Raw genomic sequence first — 18,175 nt, forward strand, 5'->3', positions numbered from 1 at the left:
CGCACGGAGAGTTTGCCCCGACGTATCCGCGGGAGCGCGGTATTTCCCGCTGGGAAACGCGGGCTCCCGGGGGACAAGCTTTTTACCCCAGCGGCCGTCACGCCCGGGACGGCCATGGGTGGGACCGACCTGTCTGGCTCCGTGGCTGTCGGGAGCGCCCTACCTGCGGCGGGGCGGCGCAGGAAGGGGGCGGCGCGGAGGGGCGGCTGTTCCGGGCACGTCGCGTTCCTCGCCCCGGGACCCGCCGCGCCCCATGGCCGCTCCGCAGGACCCGCTGCCCCCAGGTGAGGCCGCGGGGAGCCGGGTGGGCGGGCAGGGGGGCCCCGGGGGGCGGCGGCCACTGCCGGGGCCCCCGGGGGTCCGGGACAGGCGATGCGCGGGGTGCGGCCCGCGGCGCCCATCCCGGGCCGGGCAGACCCGGGGCTGCGGCTCCTGGGAACCAGGTAAGGAGCGCAACCCCGGCGGGGCTGGAAAGAGTTTTTAACTTGCTCCCATCCCCCTCCGCACACTCCAGTTAAGTATGGAAATAATTTATCATGTGCTCTGCCGATGTGATTTGGTGTAGCTTGTCTTGTCAAGCCTGCTCCAGTATTTAGCATGTGAGTTAGTTTGTGCTAGTTAACAGCATGCTCAAAATACCTTTTTAAAAGACGTTTTCTTAGAATCCCAGAGCTCAGGTGGCTACGAAGTCCACACACATGAGCTTACATAGTAATGGTAAAGGTGCAAAGGATTTTAAACACCTCACCTGTAGTGTGCCAGCATGACAGATTTCTCCATACCTATCTGCTCAGGCAGGGACGAAGTTTTGAGTAGTTAATAGTAAGCAAAAATGCACAAGTGCTGATGGACTTGGGCTTTTCAGGGTACTGAATATTCTAGTATAATTTGCCGCATCTTCTCCATCTATTCAAATCTGATTCATGTGCCTCTAGTCAAAACAACATTTTTTATTTGGGTTTAATCAAAGAGTTAATCTCTACGTGCATCATTAGTACTAGAGTGATTACTCGTTTAAGTGGTGCTAAGTTGAAGTATTGATGTGTATGCCCAGCCTTAGTGTGAAAAAGGGCATACGTGCATGGTTGAACTATAACTGTGGCCGACCTTAGGTGCTTCACTCACTGCTGGTGGTGTCAAGAGTGTGTTGCAGAGAAAAACTGTAACAGAGGGAAACACTGTATCTGCTGCCAAGAGCTTTGTGAACCCCCTCCTGCTTAAAGGTCAAAATTTAAGGTCTCTAAAACTCGCTTTCAGACTTCCTCACAATGCAAGGGTGAAAAGCAGAAAAGCTGTTTGCACTGGTACGTGCAGGGCATTGCATCCCCATTATAGTAGCAGTATTGAACAGAGAGAAAAGGTGGGCATTGGTGTAAGTCTGCTGCTCTTCTTGCAGACTGGTTGTACTGGATGGGTCCTGGCAGAACTGTGGCAGCTGCTGAGCAGCTTGCAGGTGCTGCATGGCAGAAATGAACCTCAGGAGCAACCAGTGAACCTGACTGATGTCTGTCCGAGTCAATGTGCACATGCTGATTTATGTCCATCTGAGTCAACTCACTTGTGGCTCCCTGCTGAAGTGTGGGAAAGTAAATGTGGTCCAGTGTCTGTGTCCTGCTGGGGCTCGTACAATGGTAGTGGTTTTGTGAAGGATCGCAGGTAACGTTGTTACGAAACTGTCTGTCAAAATAACCATAGAATCAGACAGTCAGATGATACCCTCAGTTCCTGTTGGCCTTTCAGCATGCAAAACTGTGGATGGTTTACATCTGAGATAAACACAGAACTCTCCTCCCTTCTGCTTTGTGCGCCTATATCCAGCTGTATGACATGAGCTGTGTAATGCTGGGGCAGATGCATGTGGGAAAGAGAGAAAGGACATTTGAATTGCCTTATTCACAATAAACTACTAGGTCTGTGGTTTTCAGATTATCTGCCTACTATGAGTGGTCAACAAGACCCTGGTGAATCATCTGCAGCCCGATATGTGGAATTTTTAATCTTAGGTGCAAATATTCATACACAGATGTGCCACTTATAAAAAAACGGGGGACTTGGTAGTGCTCTGCAACCTAAACAAAAGAATGGAAAACACTATTTTTCATAAAGAACTATTGAATAAAGGGAAGCAATTGATATATGGGAAATGGAATACAATTTTAAAATACTTTTCAGGATGGATGCTAAGCAAGAAAGATGCAGATTCCTATGACTCTGTTTATGTGTGATACCTAGAAATCAGGAGTGAGAGGTACAATCCTTGTACCCTGTCACCGCTTACAGAGATACACTTGGGTCTGTCAAGTCCTTGTTTCAAATGCCTGTATTCTCTGAGCTTCTCCAATTTTTTCAGTGCTTCCCTCTATTGTGGAAAGTAATTTACCACAAAATATACCTTGATGGTGTTGTGGAGATGTAACAGAGAATACGGGACAGAACCCTTACCATAGCTACAGTAGCCAGGTAGGTTCACCGAGGCATGGATGTTCTGTGGGGGCTGCCTTCATCTGCCTAAAGGCTCCTCTTACATGGGAAAAAGAAATTTCTGGGGATTGTTTTGTTTTGCTTGTTTGGCTGGTTGCTTTGTTGTTTTGTTTTTTTGTGTTTCTTTTTTTTTTTAATTCATCTAAGAATCTGTAAGGAGAAGCTGAAAGGCCTCCAGAATAAACCAAGAATAAGGTGCATGCTTTGCCACTAGCTTTGAGTGGAAAACCAGTGAGACTAGGGATGCCTGGGCTGGCCTTCTTCCCTAGAGTCTTTCTTTGGCTCCCAGTGTCTCCTTGTTTTTCAGCTTTCCTTTACTGGATGGGTTTCTCTTTGCCCAGTTCCTCTGCAGCTTTCCACTGCAGTTCCAACTAGGAGCCTCTATTTTTGGCCCTACCCTCAAGCAATGTCTTATGCCAACTTATTGTGTTTTCCCATGTCCCAGCGACTCTCAGCCTCTCTGCATTTGAGAGTTTGTGCTGACTGTTACTATCAAGACAGGCTTTATCCAGAACATTTTGTTAATACCATGTTTCTGGAGCATGGATTTCATATTTACCAAAAAATACACGTGACAAGAACATGGGGGTTTAGTTAGTTAATTAGCTTTCTTCTTCTGCATATGGCTTCCTAATTTGCAGTGTGAACAATGCTCAATTACAATTTCATAGGCCCCTGCCCTGCCTTTTGAAACATTCAGTGTGGAAAGACTGTGCTCAGCCCTTGTCATCCAGCTCTCTGATCATGTGCCACCTGCTGGGCAATACCTGTGGATTTCCTGGGGGCTCTAGCACCGAGGAAGGCTTTACCTGAAACCTCAGGGACACTCAGGAACTGCTGCTGGTGGGGCTGCCTCATAGAAGCAGGAAGGAGAACAACTCTGTCCCACTGCTGCCACCTTTTTTGTTTTCAGTTTATTGTTCTGTCTTGCATTGGTTAGTGCTTTGGCTTGTTCTGTTGTGTTGAGTGGATTTGTAGGAGTGGGTCCCCAAATAAACAACTATGCTAAATTTGAGCTGGTTAGAATAGTGTCTGTGTAACTTCTTTTCTGTTTTGGGGCTCAGTGTTTGTAATATGTGCTTTGTAGTTAATTTCTGTGGCTGTTCTAAATCTGCTGGGTTTTATATTCCAAAGAAGGTAATCACCAAACACTGATTACAATCATGTCTTGCTGGTTGCAGCTGAAAACTTAATGTGTACTTGCAGTAAGTGACTTTTAGAGTAAGAGTGACAAGACTGAAGATCTTAGCACATAATTTAAAATGTTTTTTAATTTTTGAAAACATTTATACTTATCAACAGAAGAGATTTCTGAAAAATGTGGCAGGATGATGTTAAATTACAGGATTAATTTTGTGAATCCCAGCTTCTGTATGAGATTTGTTTGAGCTTTTCTGTGCACTTGTGGTCAGTATCCCACTAGTGTTTGTCAAGTTAGCCAATATGTCAATAATGAAATAACATTTCATTATTCACCCGCAGGTACTTTCAATATTTTATTTTTTTTTATTCTCTTGGTATTAATATAGTTGAATTTTACTGTTCTATTGTATACAAATAATTAATATTTTGCTCAAATATTTTTAATTAGTATTTTCAATTTTCTATTGTAATCTGGTGTTCATTATAATATTAATTTTTGTTGTAGTGGGTGTCTTCATTTCCTGTTTGAATTATTTCTTTGAGGAAAAAATGGAATGCTGGCAATAGGAGAACAGAATTTAGCTTCTAGAAAATTTACTGAATTTTATTATTTATTGCCTATATTTTATGATTTTTTTCACTAAAGATAGTTTAGGATTTTAATTGAAGTCTATGTTTTGTTAAGTTAGGGTTGGGTGTCCTTATTACATCTTATCTCTGTGCCAGTAGTTCTGACATTTTCTAGTTTGTCGTGTTTTCTTGTGGAAATATGACATAATGCATGTAATGGCTGCATAGTTGTGTTTTATCTTGGTCAGACAAAGAAGCAAAATATGAATTGGCAGAAATACTTTGATGATTATGCAGTGATAAAGTTTTCTTTTTACTAGCAGATCATGCAGCAAAAGAGCCAGTGGAAGATACGGATCCAAGCACTCTTTCTTTAACAATGGTATGTGTTTCTGGTCTAGTGCAGTTGAAATCATTATTGCTCTCTATGGTTATGTAATGCCACAGTGAGAAAAACCATTCAAGGATGCTAACTCAAACTGTGAGTGTATATGCAAGATTTTGCTTATCTGTATGGCTGCACAAACCAACTTCAATGTACCAACCTGTGCAGTCAAAGTGTAAATAAAAATACCAACAGGTGCATCAGCTGAACTGGATGGTATTATCAGCAGCACTGTCCATGGGATAACCTCCAAAGATTGTGGCAGTGCCCTCTCTTTAATTTAGAAAAGCCCCAACAGCTGAGAAAAATTGGTGCTGACGTTCTTCTGTCTAAACAGTTTGGATGGATTAAAAAAAAACACCTAGGGCTTAAGATTTCAACAGTGCTAAGCTATTATTACTTCCTGGAGCTGAAGTCATGGAAAGGTAAGGATCCAGGAGCGGTGCCTTAGGCAGGCCCGGCTGAGCCTGGGGAGGGACCAAACCGCGCCCTCTGGTGCTCGCTGGCGCACGGGCAGCGCCTGTCTTGGGATCTCAAACATCTCAGGCTCCTGCCGAGGAGGGAGTAGAAGTAATACGAAATTCTATGAAAACTTTTTTAAACGTGGTTTCCTATAAAAGCCACAACTACTTTCACATAAGGGCGAGGGCCACAGGGAAGTAGGTAAATTTCAGATATAATAATAATAATAGCGTTATGTCATGCCCAGGAATCGGTAACTGTTTCCATAAATTCAGTAATAATAGTTTCCTATTGCATCATAATCAGCTATGTAAGTTAAGAGCAGAAGGGGAAAATATTTATTTTTCTTTCAATGCAGTAATGTTTTATTAAAAGCTTAATCTGCTAAAAGAGAATTGGCAGTCATGACTGTTCCTCCTGGAATGCATTAGCTTTTCAAGATTATCTTGCTACTTTAGTACAAAATTTCCTTCCTAAACTCTAGTTTTTCACTAAAAATTGCTTTAAAAATACTGTACCAAAGCAGCAATCTCTATTACTTTTCATGTGCTAATCTGTATCATTAGTAACATCCCAGTTCCCACATTAGTGTTGCTGTGCCTGATTGTGAACAGATCAACTAGTAGCAACTTGAGAGATACAACTATAATTATGCACTTACGAAAGCACATAAAGAGTTTATAAATACTCTTTCCCCAGCACAATTACACTCAAAATAACAAACATCTGTGTTTCTTGCCTTTTTGTGACAGACTGAAAAATATCCTGTCCAAGACACAGGAGTTCCTAAAGGTAACTGTTGTGAATTCTCTCTATTCAGATATCATTGGTCTCTGTTGCTATCTGTAATAAAACCAGTGGTGTTAGCCGACAGATTGAAATACTCACACTTTTTGCTAGATACTTATATTTAAATGTAATGCCCTCTTTATTTTTAAGGTCAGTTTCATATGTGTATATCTAACTTGCGAAATTCCCTTCCCAAGTTTAATTTTCGTCTAAAAGTCACTCTAAAACTATCATCAGAAGACCTGGTTTCTCAATCTGAAAGGAAAATACAGTGGTGCCATTGATAGACAGGGTTCAGACAAGAGATGGTAAGGACATCATAATGCTAGATGGTGACTTTGAAGGGACTACCAGTGTCTTCAGGTTGTTAGAAATACTATCAAGGAATACCTTTGCAGGTTTTTTGTCTCTGACAGCATTCCCAGCCTCATAACCAGTCAACTCTTCGTGCCATCTTTTACCTTCAGCAGGTGTTAATGCCATCTACTGGGGAACCTACTGCTAGGTCCTCTCTGCACAAGTTCCTGCCTATCCTTGCTGAAAATTGAGTGAGGGAGTGCAGGTTCTGAAGAAAAATACATGGATTACACAGTGTGACTATCCTCCTTATGTTTCCTTGATGTGTGGGGTGGGTTTTTTGTTGACATCCCAGGCTTCGCCATTGACTTTTGTCCAGGGAATGCACTGGCAGGGGCTTGGTTGAGGAGCACTCTGCAGGTAGTGTGTTCTCCATCCAGTGTTGCACAGCAGGTCTGCAGTGAGACAGACACAGGAAAACAGGCTTGTCACAATGGAGGAGTAGGAGCAGTATACCACTGGGGATAAAGAAAAGTTGGAGGTTATTCTGGGGCTTGAGAAAGCCAGACAGAGGAAATGAGCACTCTTCAGAAGTCCTGCTCAGCGGGGAAGGATCATGTGGGATGAAGACTACTTGAAGCCATAAATTAAGTTCTGTTTATTTGCAGGCAGGTGGTTTGGTTCTTCAAAATTGTTTATTAGCACTAAAGTAATTACACTAGAACATTCTTTTCCATGTCCTATTTTTTATTTCACCTGTGACATTAGATCCTCCTCAAAATTAATTAGATAAATTCTTGAATTTCAAATTTGCCAGGGTTGTTTGAAATCCAAAATTTCATATTCTAAATGCACCTAATTTAAAAAGGAAAGCTAATACATAAGTAGAAAGGTCAGCACTTTCTGTAAAAAGGAAGTGCACTTGGTTTATATTTAATTTTCATTTTTGCTTCCTCTTACTAAATATAAGAAGATATAATTACTAATACAGCTTGACATTTCCCCTTTGAAGCTGAATGTGATGCAAATACCTCTTAGTATTCTGTTAATTTCTGTGAATTTAATTTTTTCTCTGAGAATGGCTTTTTATAGTTACCTCCATAAAAAATACAAACTTAGAAGTGTAAGTCTGTCAACTAAAAATTGTAACAGATGCGCTGGTCTGATTCTGTGTAACACACAGTTATGTTTGTTTCAGATTTAATGTTTGAACAGACATTGGTGATAGGGGCTGACTGCTGCTTTTAGTAGTCAATTAATTCATGGGCCATTTTGGAGCCATAACTTATTAGTTCTTGGCACCCTTTACTAGTTATGAAATAAAATGGAGTTGAGGGAACTTTTTATCTTGAGGAAGTTGCCTTAGTGTTTATCATATTTGATAATAATTCTCTTTCTACTCAAATACAGAACAAATTTCACACATATTATTTCCACGGTTTTGATGCCCATACTCTGCATTTTGAGACAGACTTTCTTTTGTTTTGGGTTTTTTTGTTGTTGTCTCTGGACCTACAGTCATAAAGAATAATGATGATCCTCTACTAAACATTGACATTACTGGGGATGAAACATCTGTCATCAGTCTTATAGAACCAGAAAAAGATGAGAATAATGATTTTTCATTTTCTTTTTTCTTGCAAGTGTGAGGATGAATACTTTGATTCTGATCAGTTTCTTGAGTTAAGAAAATATTGGTTTTTTCTGTTATGTGATGATTCATAAAGATAACAGAGGTTTCTCAATGAGATCTTGCCACTAAGCAAACAACAAGTAGTCACATACCAGTGCTACAAATGTAGTCACCCCCATGGAGTGTTCTTGTGTGTAAAAACATGTAGAATATAACTCCTTTTGAGCCTGTGTTAATGGTTGGTCAGCACCTGACTCAGGGGAATTATGCAAATTGTTTGATTAGGACGACCTTACTAATCCTGCAGAGTGAAATTTGTCCTTTTGCACAAGGTTCACAAAGGGTTTATGTATCCTTTGTATCCCATTTTGAGGGCTGAAGTGATGCTTGAAAGATTAATAGAGTTTGTGCTGTACTAGGGAATGCTGTGCTTTTCAGTGGACTCCCAGAGCTGTTGATAAACACACTTTGAAATGGATTATTTCAGTGCTTCAGGAAATTCCTGTGTAGCAGAAATCAGTAGGACTAGTCCAGCTCACAAAGGGGCAGAATAGAAGATAAATATTTATGCAGTACTTATTTTAACTGTCATTTTAAGTGTGATGAGGAAAGCAAAACAAAAATTAGGGTGATTCATGACATCCTCAGCCTACTTGGTTGTATTGGGTCAGTTAATATTCTGTAGTCAGCTTTTTGAAGGAACATGGCTTGCTTTAAAAATAGTGTGATGTTTGTTTAGAAAACAATTGCTACTCTAATATCTAATCTCTGCAAGGATTATATTTCTTCTCACAGTCATGCTCTGCATGATTGTTACAGACTCTGCTGATTTAACATTTTGGGCTTTTAATCTAGCTATTCCCAGTGTTTGATCATGATAATGAAGTTTGATTTTGTATGTTAGACACCTATGCTATAATTTATGTTTGATAGTCTTACTATTTAAATTTGTGTGTGAGTGGAAGACCAGTGTTTCACACTCTTTACCTTAGATGAGGAATACCTAACAGATCAAGTTACTTTGGAAATTGCATCTGTGAACATCAAGACCCTTACATCAGATTCTGGCCTAATCCAACAGGTAAGAAAAATGACACTTGAATGTGATCTAAGTTACTGCTGTTAATTAAGTATGTTAACAAGTAAGAAGATTTTCAGACTATATCTAGAGAGCACAAAATTATTCAGTAAAACAGACCAGAAATTTGCTTTTTTTTCAAGAGTTCAATGAAGAGAGCTTTTGTGGAGGAGAGCAAAAAAAGATATTATTTTATCATTAACATGTACTTTTTAGTTTAAATAGGTTTTGACCAATGTATAGATGTTGTGAAGAAGAGCCAGCAAAGAGTTAAAGCTTTGTCATGCATGCTGTTCCTCTAGTGAAAGTATTTCCTGGTGAAAATAAAGCCAGGCAGAGGAGAAGTGAAGAAGCAAGGAATCCTAGATTTTGCCCTTAGGGAGACATTAAACTGTTTTGCTTCGATTTTTGGGACACTGCTCTTCCCATAGTTGAAAAACTGTCCACTTTTTGTGAAATCTTACATTGCCATAGGAAGGGCAATGCTGAGTGACTCCCATGCTCCATGGTTATCATCTTTCAAGTGAATGTTATTTGCTGAATTCAAATTGATTCTCTTTGGGTTGAGCAGAAAACATGGAGAAGAGAAATGAATGAGCATTTTCGAGCAAGATGAAGAATTAAAAGGAGTTCCTAATGCCAGAGTCCCAGCTGAATTCCATCAGAAACAAACATGGGTTTGGTATGCATTTCACAGATGATGGAGGTAACTGTTCCTTCCCATCATCAAGAAGAGAGCATTTACTGGCAGCTTAGAATCACTACAAAGATAATTCAGTGTATTAGGGTGGTAATGGTTCTACAGAGCTAGAAATCTTTCTCCTTAACTTCAGACTGTACATAAGTTTATGGCTTAGATTAGACCTGGAGAGGATGATTGGATCTTCATTGTGGGCAAAAAAATATTCTTTCTTAATGCCTTCATTTCCCTGGCAGTAACACTACATTGTCTTATTGCAATTACATTACAAGAAAATGATCTTGAATAGACCTGAGTGCATCTGACTTGATAAATTGGATAATGACTGATCAGTAAAAATATGAATTTTGAAACAGATGTATGGCACAGGTAAGTATGACTGCTTTTCTTTGTACTTTTTGCAGTACTACCCACTCGTATTTTTTATGCCTCCAAAGGCATGTATAATGGTATAAGGGCACTTAGGCATTGGCTTTCACAATAACCTTTGAACTTCAATGAATTGCTAAAGTCTGGGAAATGAAGGTCAGGACAGCAGTTAAGTGAACAGTATATCAGTATCTGCTTTTCCTCTTTTTTTTTTTTTTTTTTTTCCTTATAATTTTTGTTGTTTGGTTGGTTTGTTTTGTTTTTTAAATTTGCTTATTTGTTTCTTTTGAAGTAGATCTCTGGGGAGGCTGAACTATCCTGGGAAGTTCCTCTTTCTCCCCAATGACTTACCCTTCTGGGAATTTGCTCCTTCAGGCTCAGTAATAACATTCTGCCTTCTTAAGGAATTTGTGGGAGAGAAGACAATTATTAAAATCAGGAACTTCAGATTTAAGTTTTGGTTTTTTTTTACCTTTGAGTGCTCACATGTTGCCACGAAGGCCAAGTTTGTTTTTAAAAAGTGCTGTCCAGATAAAGCTGTCGTGGTAGAAGAGTAAACGACTAGAAGATAATGGTAGGGCTTATTCCATTGCAATTGGCATGTGCAGTGTTAGATCTCTCTTGAGCAGAGAGCAGACATTTTGATGTTCCATGTGTGGTCTTGCAGTTTTCAGGGAGTAAAGAAATACTGAAAACAGTATGCAAATCTTTCCTTTCTTAACAAAGTCTGTAAATATTGTGGAGAGAGTTCACCTTCTTTATAATTAGATTGTGAATGTATGCAAGTTCACCACAGCAACTGAAACTGCCTGTATTCTATTTTTAGTGGATTTCTTAGTAAAGAAGGTGTAGCAGGTAGGACTAGAGTATCTTGTTACACTATATCATTACACATATATTAACTTTTGTTTGTATGCACAACCTGCAAAATTAAGAAGCCTGCTGTTATAGTTTCAGAAGAATGACACAATACAAAAAGATCAACAATACTTCATTGCAGCTAAGGGGAAAATCCCCTTCTACTTTCATCTTTAAATCCTCAACAGAAGAAAGCTGTTTTACCTGGCTCCACACCTGCATAGTTAAAGTAAGGGCAGCTGCAGTTTACCCACAGTTCTACAATCAAGGGTCTGTCCTTCCAGTTTTTAGAGGTTGCTAAGTAGTAGAATTTCAATGTTACAACGTGCAATACAGTCTCAGACTGCTAAGTGATTTCATTACATTTAATTAGAAGACCTAACACCATTGAAGGAATGTTAACTTGAAATAGGAGGAGGGTGAGATGTGAGCCGCAAAAATGTTCACGTCCACCTGTTGTTTATAAAAGCTTCCTATGTATGGAAAGAAGTTTGTAAAAAAAAAATTCTCCACCTTGCCTAGATCAACAAAACAATCCCTTACTGTTGCTTGTTACAGGAAAAAGTCTTGGTTTTTACATTGCAAAAAAAAATTTTAAGATCTTAATCAAACTATACGAATTGTTAAATAACTTTTGTGTGTTTAAGAGAGAGTTAGTCAAAAGATGCAATGCTATAGCATATGATTAACAAAAATGCTGCTGTTGAGTGCATACAACCGACAGGGCAGTTTTATGAGCCAAAGCATGGAAATGCTGCCTGAAAAGACTGCAGATTGTTAGCAGTTCCTCAAAACTATATGTAAATTCCCTGTCTGACTTTACAAGTAGCTTGGGATTCTTTTAAGTAATCTTCTGCCAGTTGAAAATTAGTCAAACACTTACTCTGGTGTTCAATTACATTGTTTTATTTTGACTATATTTGTTTTCCGCTTTGTAGCCAGAAGACAAAGATGCACAAAACCATACTGACGAATCACTTTCAGGTAATGTCAGCTTTATTATTCTCCATATTTTATTCCTAGATTTTATTTGAAAGCGCTGTCTTAAAAACTGATATTTGTCATAACAAATAACTGCCTTGATAATTAGTGCTCATGGAGCTCATTTCATTACCAGTGTCATTTACAGCTTCCCCTTTGTTCCAAGAGGATGGTGATCAATAATGCAACCATACAACATATGCAAGTTGGGCCTACCAAATATATTTAGTACCTCTGCCTTTGGAAGTGATGTATAAATAGCTGTCAGGAGAGAGAAGAAGCTGGCAGTAGGTTGTGAGTGCTTATCCCATCATTGTGTGAGTGCTGCTGGGGAGGAGTATGTGTGTGTGTAGGATACACAGTTCTCTCAGTCTAACAGTAAGAAACAGAGAGTTTCCTATTAGTAAAGAAGCTTGTTCTATCAAGTAGCATTAGGATCATGCAATTAGTTGGGTAGTGCTTGTCAGCAACTAACAGAGGGGCACCTTAGAAAAGCAGGATACTTTATTATGCTTTTGATAGTCTTCCAGATGGTATAGCACAAGAAGCAGGTTGGTTTAGTTTTGTTTACTTATATCTGTGCCCTTTTACAGAGGTGTTTTCTTTACCCCTTCTTCCCTGTTTCTATTGGAGGACAAAACTTACCCTGGCAACCCTGCCGGGGTAAGTAAGATGAAATTCAGATAGGGTGCTCTCCTTCCCTCTAAGCTCAGCCAGAAATTTGATTGAATTGTATTAATTTTGCTTTGTTTGTGTAAGTAAAGGTTGGTATGGATGAAGCAAGAAAGTTTTGTCTCAATTCAGCAAGAGTTTAGGGTGCACAAGAAGAACAGAAGAGTTAACATACATATTCCTGTAGAGAACAGCTGCAAGGCCTGTGGAATACCTGGGAGCTAAGATGTCACCAGAACATGTTTCCCTTTAGGAAGGAATCTAAGCATTTGTATGAAGTTACATGTCTCCAGCAGTGTTGTTGCCGCACGTCCTAACTTGTTGAAAACTTCAGAAGTTGTCCTTGGCCTGCTAAAAAAGCAAACTGATGAGCAATGTTACAAAACTAACAACAGCCTGTTCTTTCTTTAAAAATAAAATACAGCATGCATGCAAACATTATATTCTGGAATTTTCACACAATCTGACAATAATTACTGAAAATAAATAATTGATGTTAAAAAAAGGAGCCACAAAATCCCACAAACAAAAAGCCTTAACAGATGCTGTTGTCCTTATGAGTAGGTGGCACTAATTACCAGATTTCTCCTTTGCCAGAGATACAGTTCAAGCCTCTGACACAGCACTTGTAAATTGTGTGTCACTGTTTTCTGTTGTTTTTAATTGATATTTTGATTAATATCAGCCCCTTTTTCGACGAGCTTAGTGTGAAGTAGGACTAGCTACTTCCCTATTTCAAGCTGTACAATGAGGCTGGAGCTAAGAAACTTTAGGAAGAGCTTCTAGGCTGTGTCCATTATCTACTATTTGGAGATACCAGATTCTCCCTACTTTCAAAAAGGAGCAGGGAGAGTTAAGGTCATATCTACAGCCAAAATGCTCAGACCATGTCCTGCCCCGTTGCAGTGTTTAAGGTCTTGGTATTAGTGTTTGACTAGAGGTATGACTCAAACTGGTTTCTGCATGGTTTAAGGGTTATTAACATATCATATAATCTGATAGCACCACATTGTTGCCAGTTTTGGGGGAGATACTGACAATGGTGTGTAGGAGATTTCTAAATGGCAATTTTCAGTATTTGATGCAGATTTTAGAACATATCACCACCTTTTTCCAGCAACTTGGTGGTTTTGTTTTTCTCAACAAACAACATGGAAGAGTATGCACTTTATTCCTTTTCATGATGTACCTATTTGTTGGTAAAACAGACACAGTTTTTATTGCAAGAGCCCTTACAAAGCAAAGGAACACATCTACTTTTTCATTGTGTTAAAGTACTAGATGTTAATTGTGTTTGGATCTGTCAGCAGATATCCTCCTGGTGCACATAATTCATGTAGTTATGAAGGCAGCAGCTCAGAAATGCGAAACCTTTTCCTTCATTCTATAACATGGGTACACAAGATGCATGGAATGCACACATAATCCTGGTGTGCCTTCCAGGTGATGTAAGTGGGCATTACGGCAGATTCAAGGAAGCGACATCGTTCCAAGAACAAATAAAGGGACTCTCCTAGATCACACACTGCATTGAATCCTATGTATTTTCTGTAAAAATAAAAATATGGTACTTTAAAAATTACTGTCTTTTTGATTAAAACCACTTTTGATTAGAGTTTAGTGAAGAGAGAAGTTTTATAAAGTTAATTTCATGAGTTCATCATGAGGAGAAGAGTTGCATATCACTATTCTGACTTTTTCAGAAGCAATTCAAACCAACATAATACTCCTCAACTCTTTATGCTTTTAACTTTTTGTTCCTGGTGATACCACAGCAATAGGTCCTAATTTCTTCCCATGTAATGGTTTTCACTGCAGATCTCAAGAAAAGCTGCAAGGAAAATGTCACCTGCTCCTTGTGCTTATTCCGTGCACCGACCATCAGTGACATGCTCAATGATGAGGACTTGTTGTACACAGTGAGGCTAAAGCTGGATCCCTGCCATCCAACAGTGAAAAACTGGAGAAATTTAGCAAGCAAGTGGGGGATGACTTACGATGAATTGTGCTTCCTTGAACAAAAGCCCCAAAGCCCCACCTTGGAATTCTTGCTACGGAATAGTGACCGGACTGTGGAGCAGCTGATTGATCTCTGTAAATTTTATAAGAGAATTGATGTTGTGAAAGTGCTGCTGAAATGGGTGGAGGAAGAATGGCCCAAGAGAGGGAACAGAACTTACCAGAATGACTTCTAGGTCAAAGTAGGTTGTTAGTCTGTATGTATTAAATGCTAGCTACCAGTAATACACTGGAAGTTTCCATTGCAAGAGAGAGAAAGCCTGTACTGAGGATTTGTATACTGTGTAGGCCTTATCTACTGTATACACAAATGTAAGCTTTATGCCCTCAGGGTTGCAAAGATAACCTTCCAAAAGTGGATGGAATCATCCAGGTTGTGTTCTCGAGTCTGCAAATACCTTCAGTTTCTTTGCTGCTGTTCACAGCCTTCCTAAACAGAAAAGGAATGAAAGGGCCAGAGCACTTGTTTTACTGCAGCAGTTGTGAACCATATCAGTTGTAATTGGGAAAGCCACAGTTAGAAGGCAAGTCTCTTGGCTTTACTAGTAGCCTTTCCACAGTTTTGTGTGTTCTACCTAGTACAAGATGAGGTGGAATTTTTTTCTTCCTTTTTAGTTGTTTTTTAAGCTTTGTGATACTGTTTTTAGCACAGGAACATCTCAGTGTTCCCAGCAGCAGTTTGGATATGAATGTTACAATTAACTGAATACTCTACATCACATTTGAACAAATTAAGTCTCTTTTATGAACAAGAGTAGACATTAAACAATAACAGATGGTAAACAAAAGAATTACACATGCTACTACATCATAGGCCATATATTTGCTCTAAGAAGAAATCATGCAATTCAGAGAGACTTTTCAACCCATAACCCGTGGAGGCCAAAAGATCCAATTAAAAGGCTCTATGCTTAAAATTACTTCCCAAAGGTTTAAAGACAGTGTACATTCTGAGTGCATGTATCAAATCCCTCTCACTTTGCAGTACGAGATGATGGCAGCACAGGGTATTGTTAGTATTGACTATAACTTCACTTTTCACAGGCTGTAGTTTTCTTTAGTCCTGTGGGCTGGCCTGCTTTCTGTCCCACACCATGGCAGTTGCAGTCTTGTGTGAAAGTAGCACTATATATTGATTAAAGCCACTCTAATGGAAAATGAACAGCTGAATTCACATACAGCCCAGGTCGGTGGTTATTAAAGCACTTACAGTGGTTTAGACTGTTTTTTGTGGGTTTTTTTTTAAGGATTTTGATACTCTGAATTACACTGTTTACATTTTAAATGTTTCAGAATTGGCCTTTTTCCTACCATTCTTCTGACATCTCAGACAATGTAGTATGTACATAGGTGTATATACCAAAGCACTGGTCAAGATGTGGGGCAAAACTTAGAATGGGGTGCAGGTTGATACACTGTTTACTTTTCTCTAGTAGAAATAATAAGACTTAGTAGTGAAGCTGAGGGAAGTCTAATGCTGTATGCTGAATTTCTTACTGTAAGAGACTGAAAAGGGACCTCTATTAATACTTTACTATAGATACTGAGTGGTATGGTTACAGAGGAGCTAGAAATAAAGACTAACATTTTCAATGTCAGGCACTTGTTCTTAGCTGACACAAAATTAACTTTATTTTAGTGACTTCAAGAAGCTGAAAGTCTTGTTTCAGGGTAAAGAAATTGACCTAAATTTGAGGTTTTAATTTTTAGTTTTTTAGAAAAGACTGGAATCTGTAATGAATTTTTTTTAACCATTCCTCAAAAGAAGCTGCTACTCTTTAGAACTCTAGTTTTCTAGCTGTATTTTAGGGAGGAAGTTTTACTGCTCTGTCTTGTTGGGGCTGCAGTTCAAGTGTTTGATGGTTCTCTTCTGAGCATGGGTGTTTCCCAACAGATGTCTGTCAGCTTGTAACTTTTGCCAGTAATCTTCTGTCTTGTGTTAGAGGCTCTAGATTCAGCTTTGAGGACTATTGCTGTGCCTGGGCTGACTGCTGCTTTCAGTTCCTACTGCCAATGTGCAAATAGCTCATAATCCAGCTTGTCCAACATAATTCCCATACCTTGGGCTGACTGCATGCATGATTTAAGATCATATGTCTGTGTGTTAAGTTGTTCTTCTGAGTGATGAGTACTGGCATGTATGCACACAGCTTTTCCCTTCCATAACATACCACAGGTATATCTGTGTGGTATTACAATATGCTGTGCTTTGGTAGATCCAGACCAGCTAGGAGCTGGAATACTCACCTAAGAATCAGAATGGGAATATGAAATGATGCTGTAGCATTCCTGAATCAATGTGTCCAACTGAAATCTACTCCTTTTCCTGGTTTCTGGGATTAAACTTGTAAAATTTTGAAGAAACTCTGTTGTCTTATGAAGATCAGTTTGATCCCTTGAAGCTCTTCAAAAATTAATGTCAGATGCAAGAGTTCATGTCGGATGGAAATAAAGCTGCTTCTGAGAGTTGATACGTGGATTCTGTATAAACTCAGCTCTGTAGGTCGAAAATGTTAGCCTTAAACTTCACCACACACTGGATTACTCATTACTATACTTGAAATACTTTTTTTTTCCTCCTTGTATGGCATAAATGGAGATGTACACACTCTTTTTAGTTTTATATCTGTTTACAAGATATTGGTTCTGAGTGTTCAATTTATTCTTATGTCTTCTGTTTTAATGTGTGCTATTTTTAGAAGAAATACAGTTGTCAATGTTTGACTTTATTGTATTGTTTTTATTACAGATAGGAAAATAGCTGTTTTCCTTCCCACCAGTCACCTTTCAATTACTGAACTATCAATTAGTTATTCTGTGTCAAAAATACTTTATATATGAAAATCATGGTGCCTTAAAGCACTTATGTTTGCAACACATACTGCTATTGAAAAAAGGAAGATGCATTTTTTTAATCTTTTCCATATGAAAAATGAGTTAATTTTGATAAGATGATGAACAAGAACATTTATCTAGAAACCTGTAGCTGAGTTACTGACTAAGACAGTGAGACATAAAGGTATGAAACCTGTATGGGGTGAACTTTTTCTGAATTAATAACCAATCTGATACTGGACAATAAAAAGGCTGTACTAGGCTATCAGTTTTGTTCCATTGTATCATTCTCCTATTGTAGGAGACGGGTTTGGGAATCAAGAGACAACCCAATATGAGTTTGCTGCTTGTTCCAAATTTATTACAATCTTAGCTACATTTTTATAGTATTTTGAAAAGGTAACATGCAATCTATATTCTATTATGATTGGATAATTGCTATTTTTCACGTATTAACTTCTACATTTCTATTGGTTCAGCTCATAACACCCCAGCTCTATAAGATACTTTTTAGTGAAACTTATTAAGATACCTTAAGCAGTTATACAGGATACATTCTGCAGAATTCACATCCTGACAAACTTCATAAGATACATTCACAAGATACCTTGAGCAGATTTCTCATCCTAAATTCTCATCTATTCTTCATTGTCTTATTAACAACTAGTCTTCTTAATTTCTTTGATACAATATTTTGCCAAGGACTCATGCTAGCTCAAAGTCAGGGTTGTGCAGGCCTTCTAAGGAGCTATGGCCTTGAGAAGCAAGCCATTCTTCAACATCCTATTCCTGTATAAGACCTATTTTCCCTTCAGGGATTTCTAGTTTTTGCCTGCTGTCTCTGTGCCTGCAGGATGATCAATGCCTTTGCCACCCATTTTAGCTTCTGTGAAGCTGGCCAAA

The 18,175-nt window shown here is 39.0% G+C and overlaps 1 protein-coding gene across 4 annotated transcripts; it reads left to right on the forward strand.

Annotated features, from left to right (window-relative positions):
• Positions 1 to 176: 176 nt before the first annotated feature.
• EDARADD (EDAR associated death domain) lies at positions 177 to 17,535 on the forward strand. Of its 4 annotated transcripts, none has more exons than XM_015622898.3 (6): positions 177 to 284; positions 4,518 to 4,576; positions 5,794 to 5,833; positions 8,753 to 8,841; positions 11,704 to 11,749; positions 14,237 to 17,535. In XM_015622898.3, the coding sequence occupies exons 1-6, from the start codon at positions 254 to 256 to the stop codon at positions 14,611 to 14,613; spliced, it is 642 nt and encodes a 213-aa protein (XP_015478384.1). In that variant the 5' UTR covers positions 177 to 253; the 3' UTR covers positions 14,614 to 17,535. The 4 variants fall into 4 exon arrangements, with proteins under 4 accessions (XP_015478384.1, XP_015478382.1, XP_015478386.1 ...); XM_015622896.3 differs by having other exon boundaries at positions 189 to 284; positions 4,515 to 4,576; XM_015622900.2 differs by lacking the exon at positions 177 to 284 and adding an exon at positions 1,408 to 1,656.
• Positions 17,536 to 18,175: the final 640 nt, after the last annotated feature.

This window comes from Parus major, chromosome 3 (assembly GCF_001522545.3).
Source record: "Parus major isolate Abel chromosome 3, Parus_major1.1, whole genome shotgun sequence".
In the NCBI taxonomy this organism is placed as follows: domain Eukaryota; kingdom Metazoa; phylum Chordata; class Aves; order Passeriformes; family Paridae; genus Parus; species Parus major.

Bases quoted from the DNA above. Each gene is read 5' to 3' on its own strand.
- EDARADD (XM_015622896.3), top strand. From the start codon at position 254: ATGGCCGCTCCGCAGGACCCGCTGCCCCCAG. The intron at 285-4,514 runs GTGAGGCCGCGG...TCTTTTTACTAG, and splicing joins GCAGGACCCGCTGCCCCCAG to CAGATCATGCAGCAAAAGAG. The intron at 8,842-11,703 runs GTAAGAAAAATG...TCCGCTTTGTAG, and splicing joins ATTCTGGCCTAATCCAACAG to CCAGAAGACAAAGATGCACA.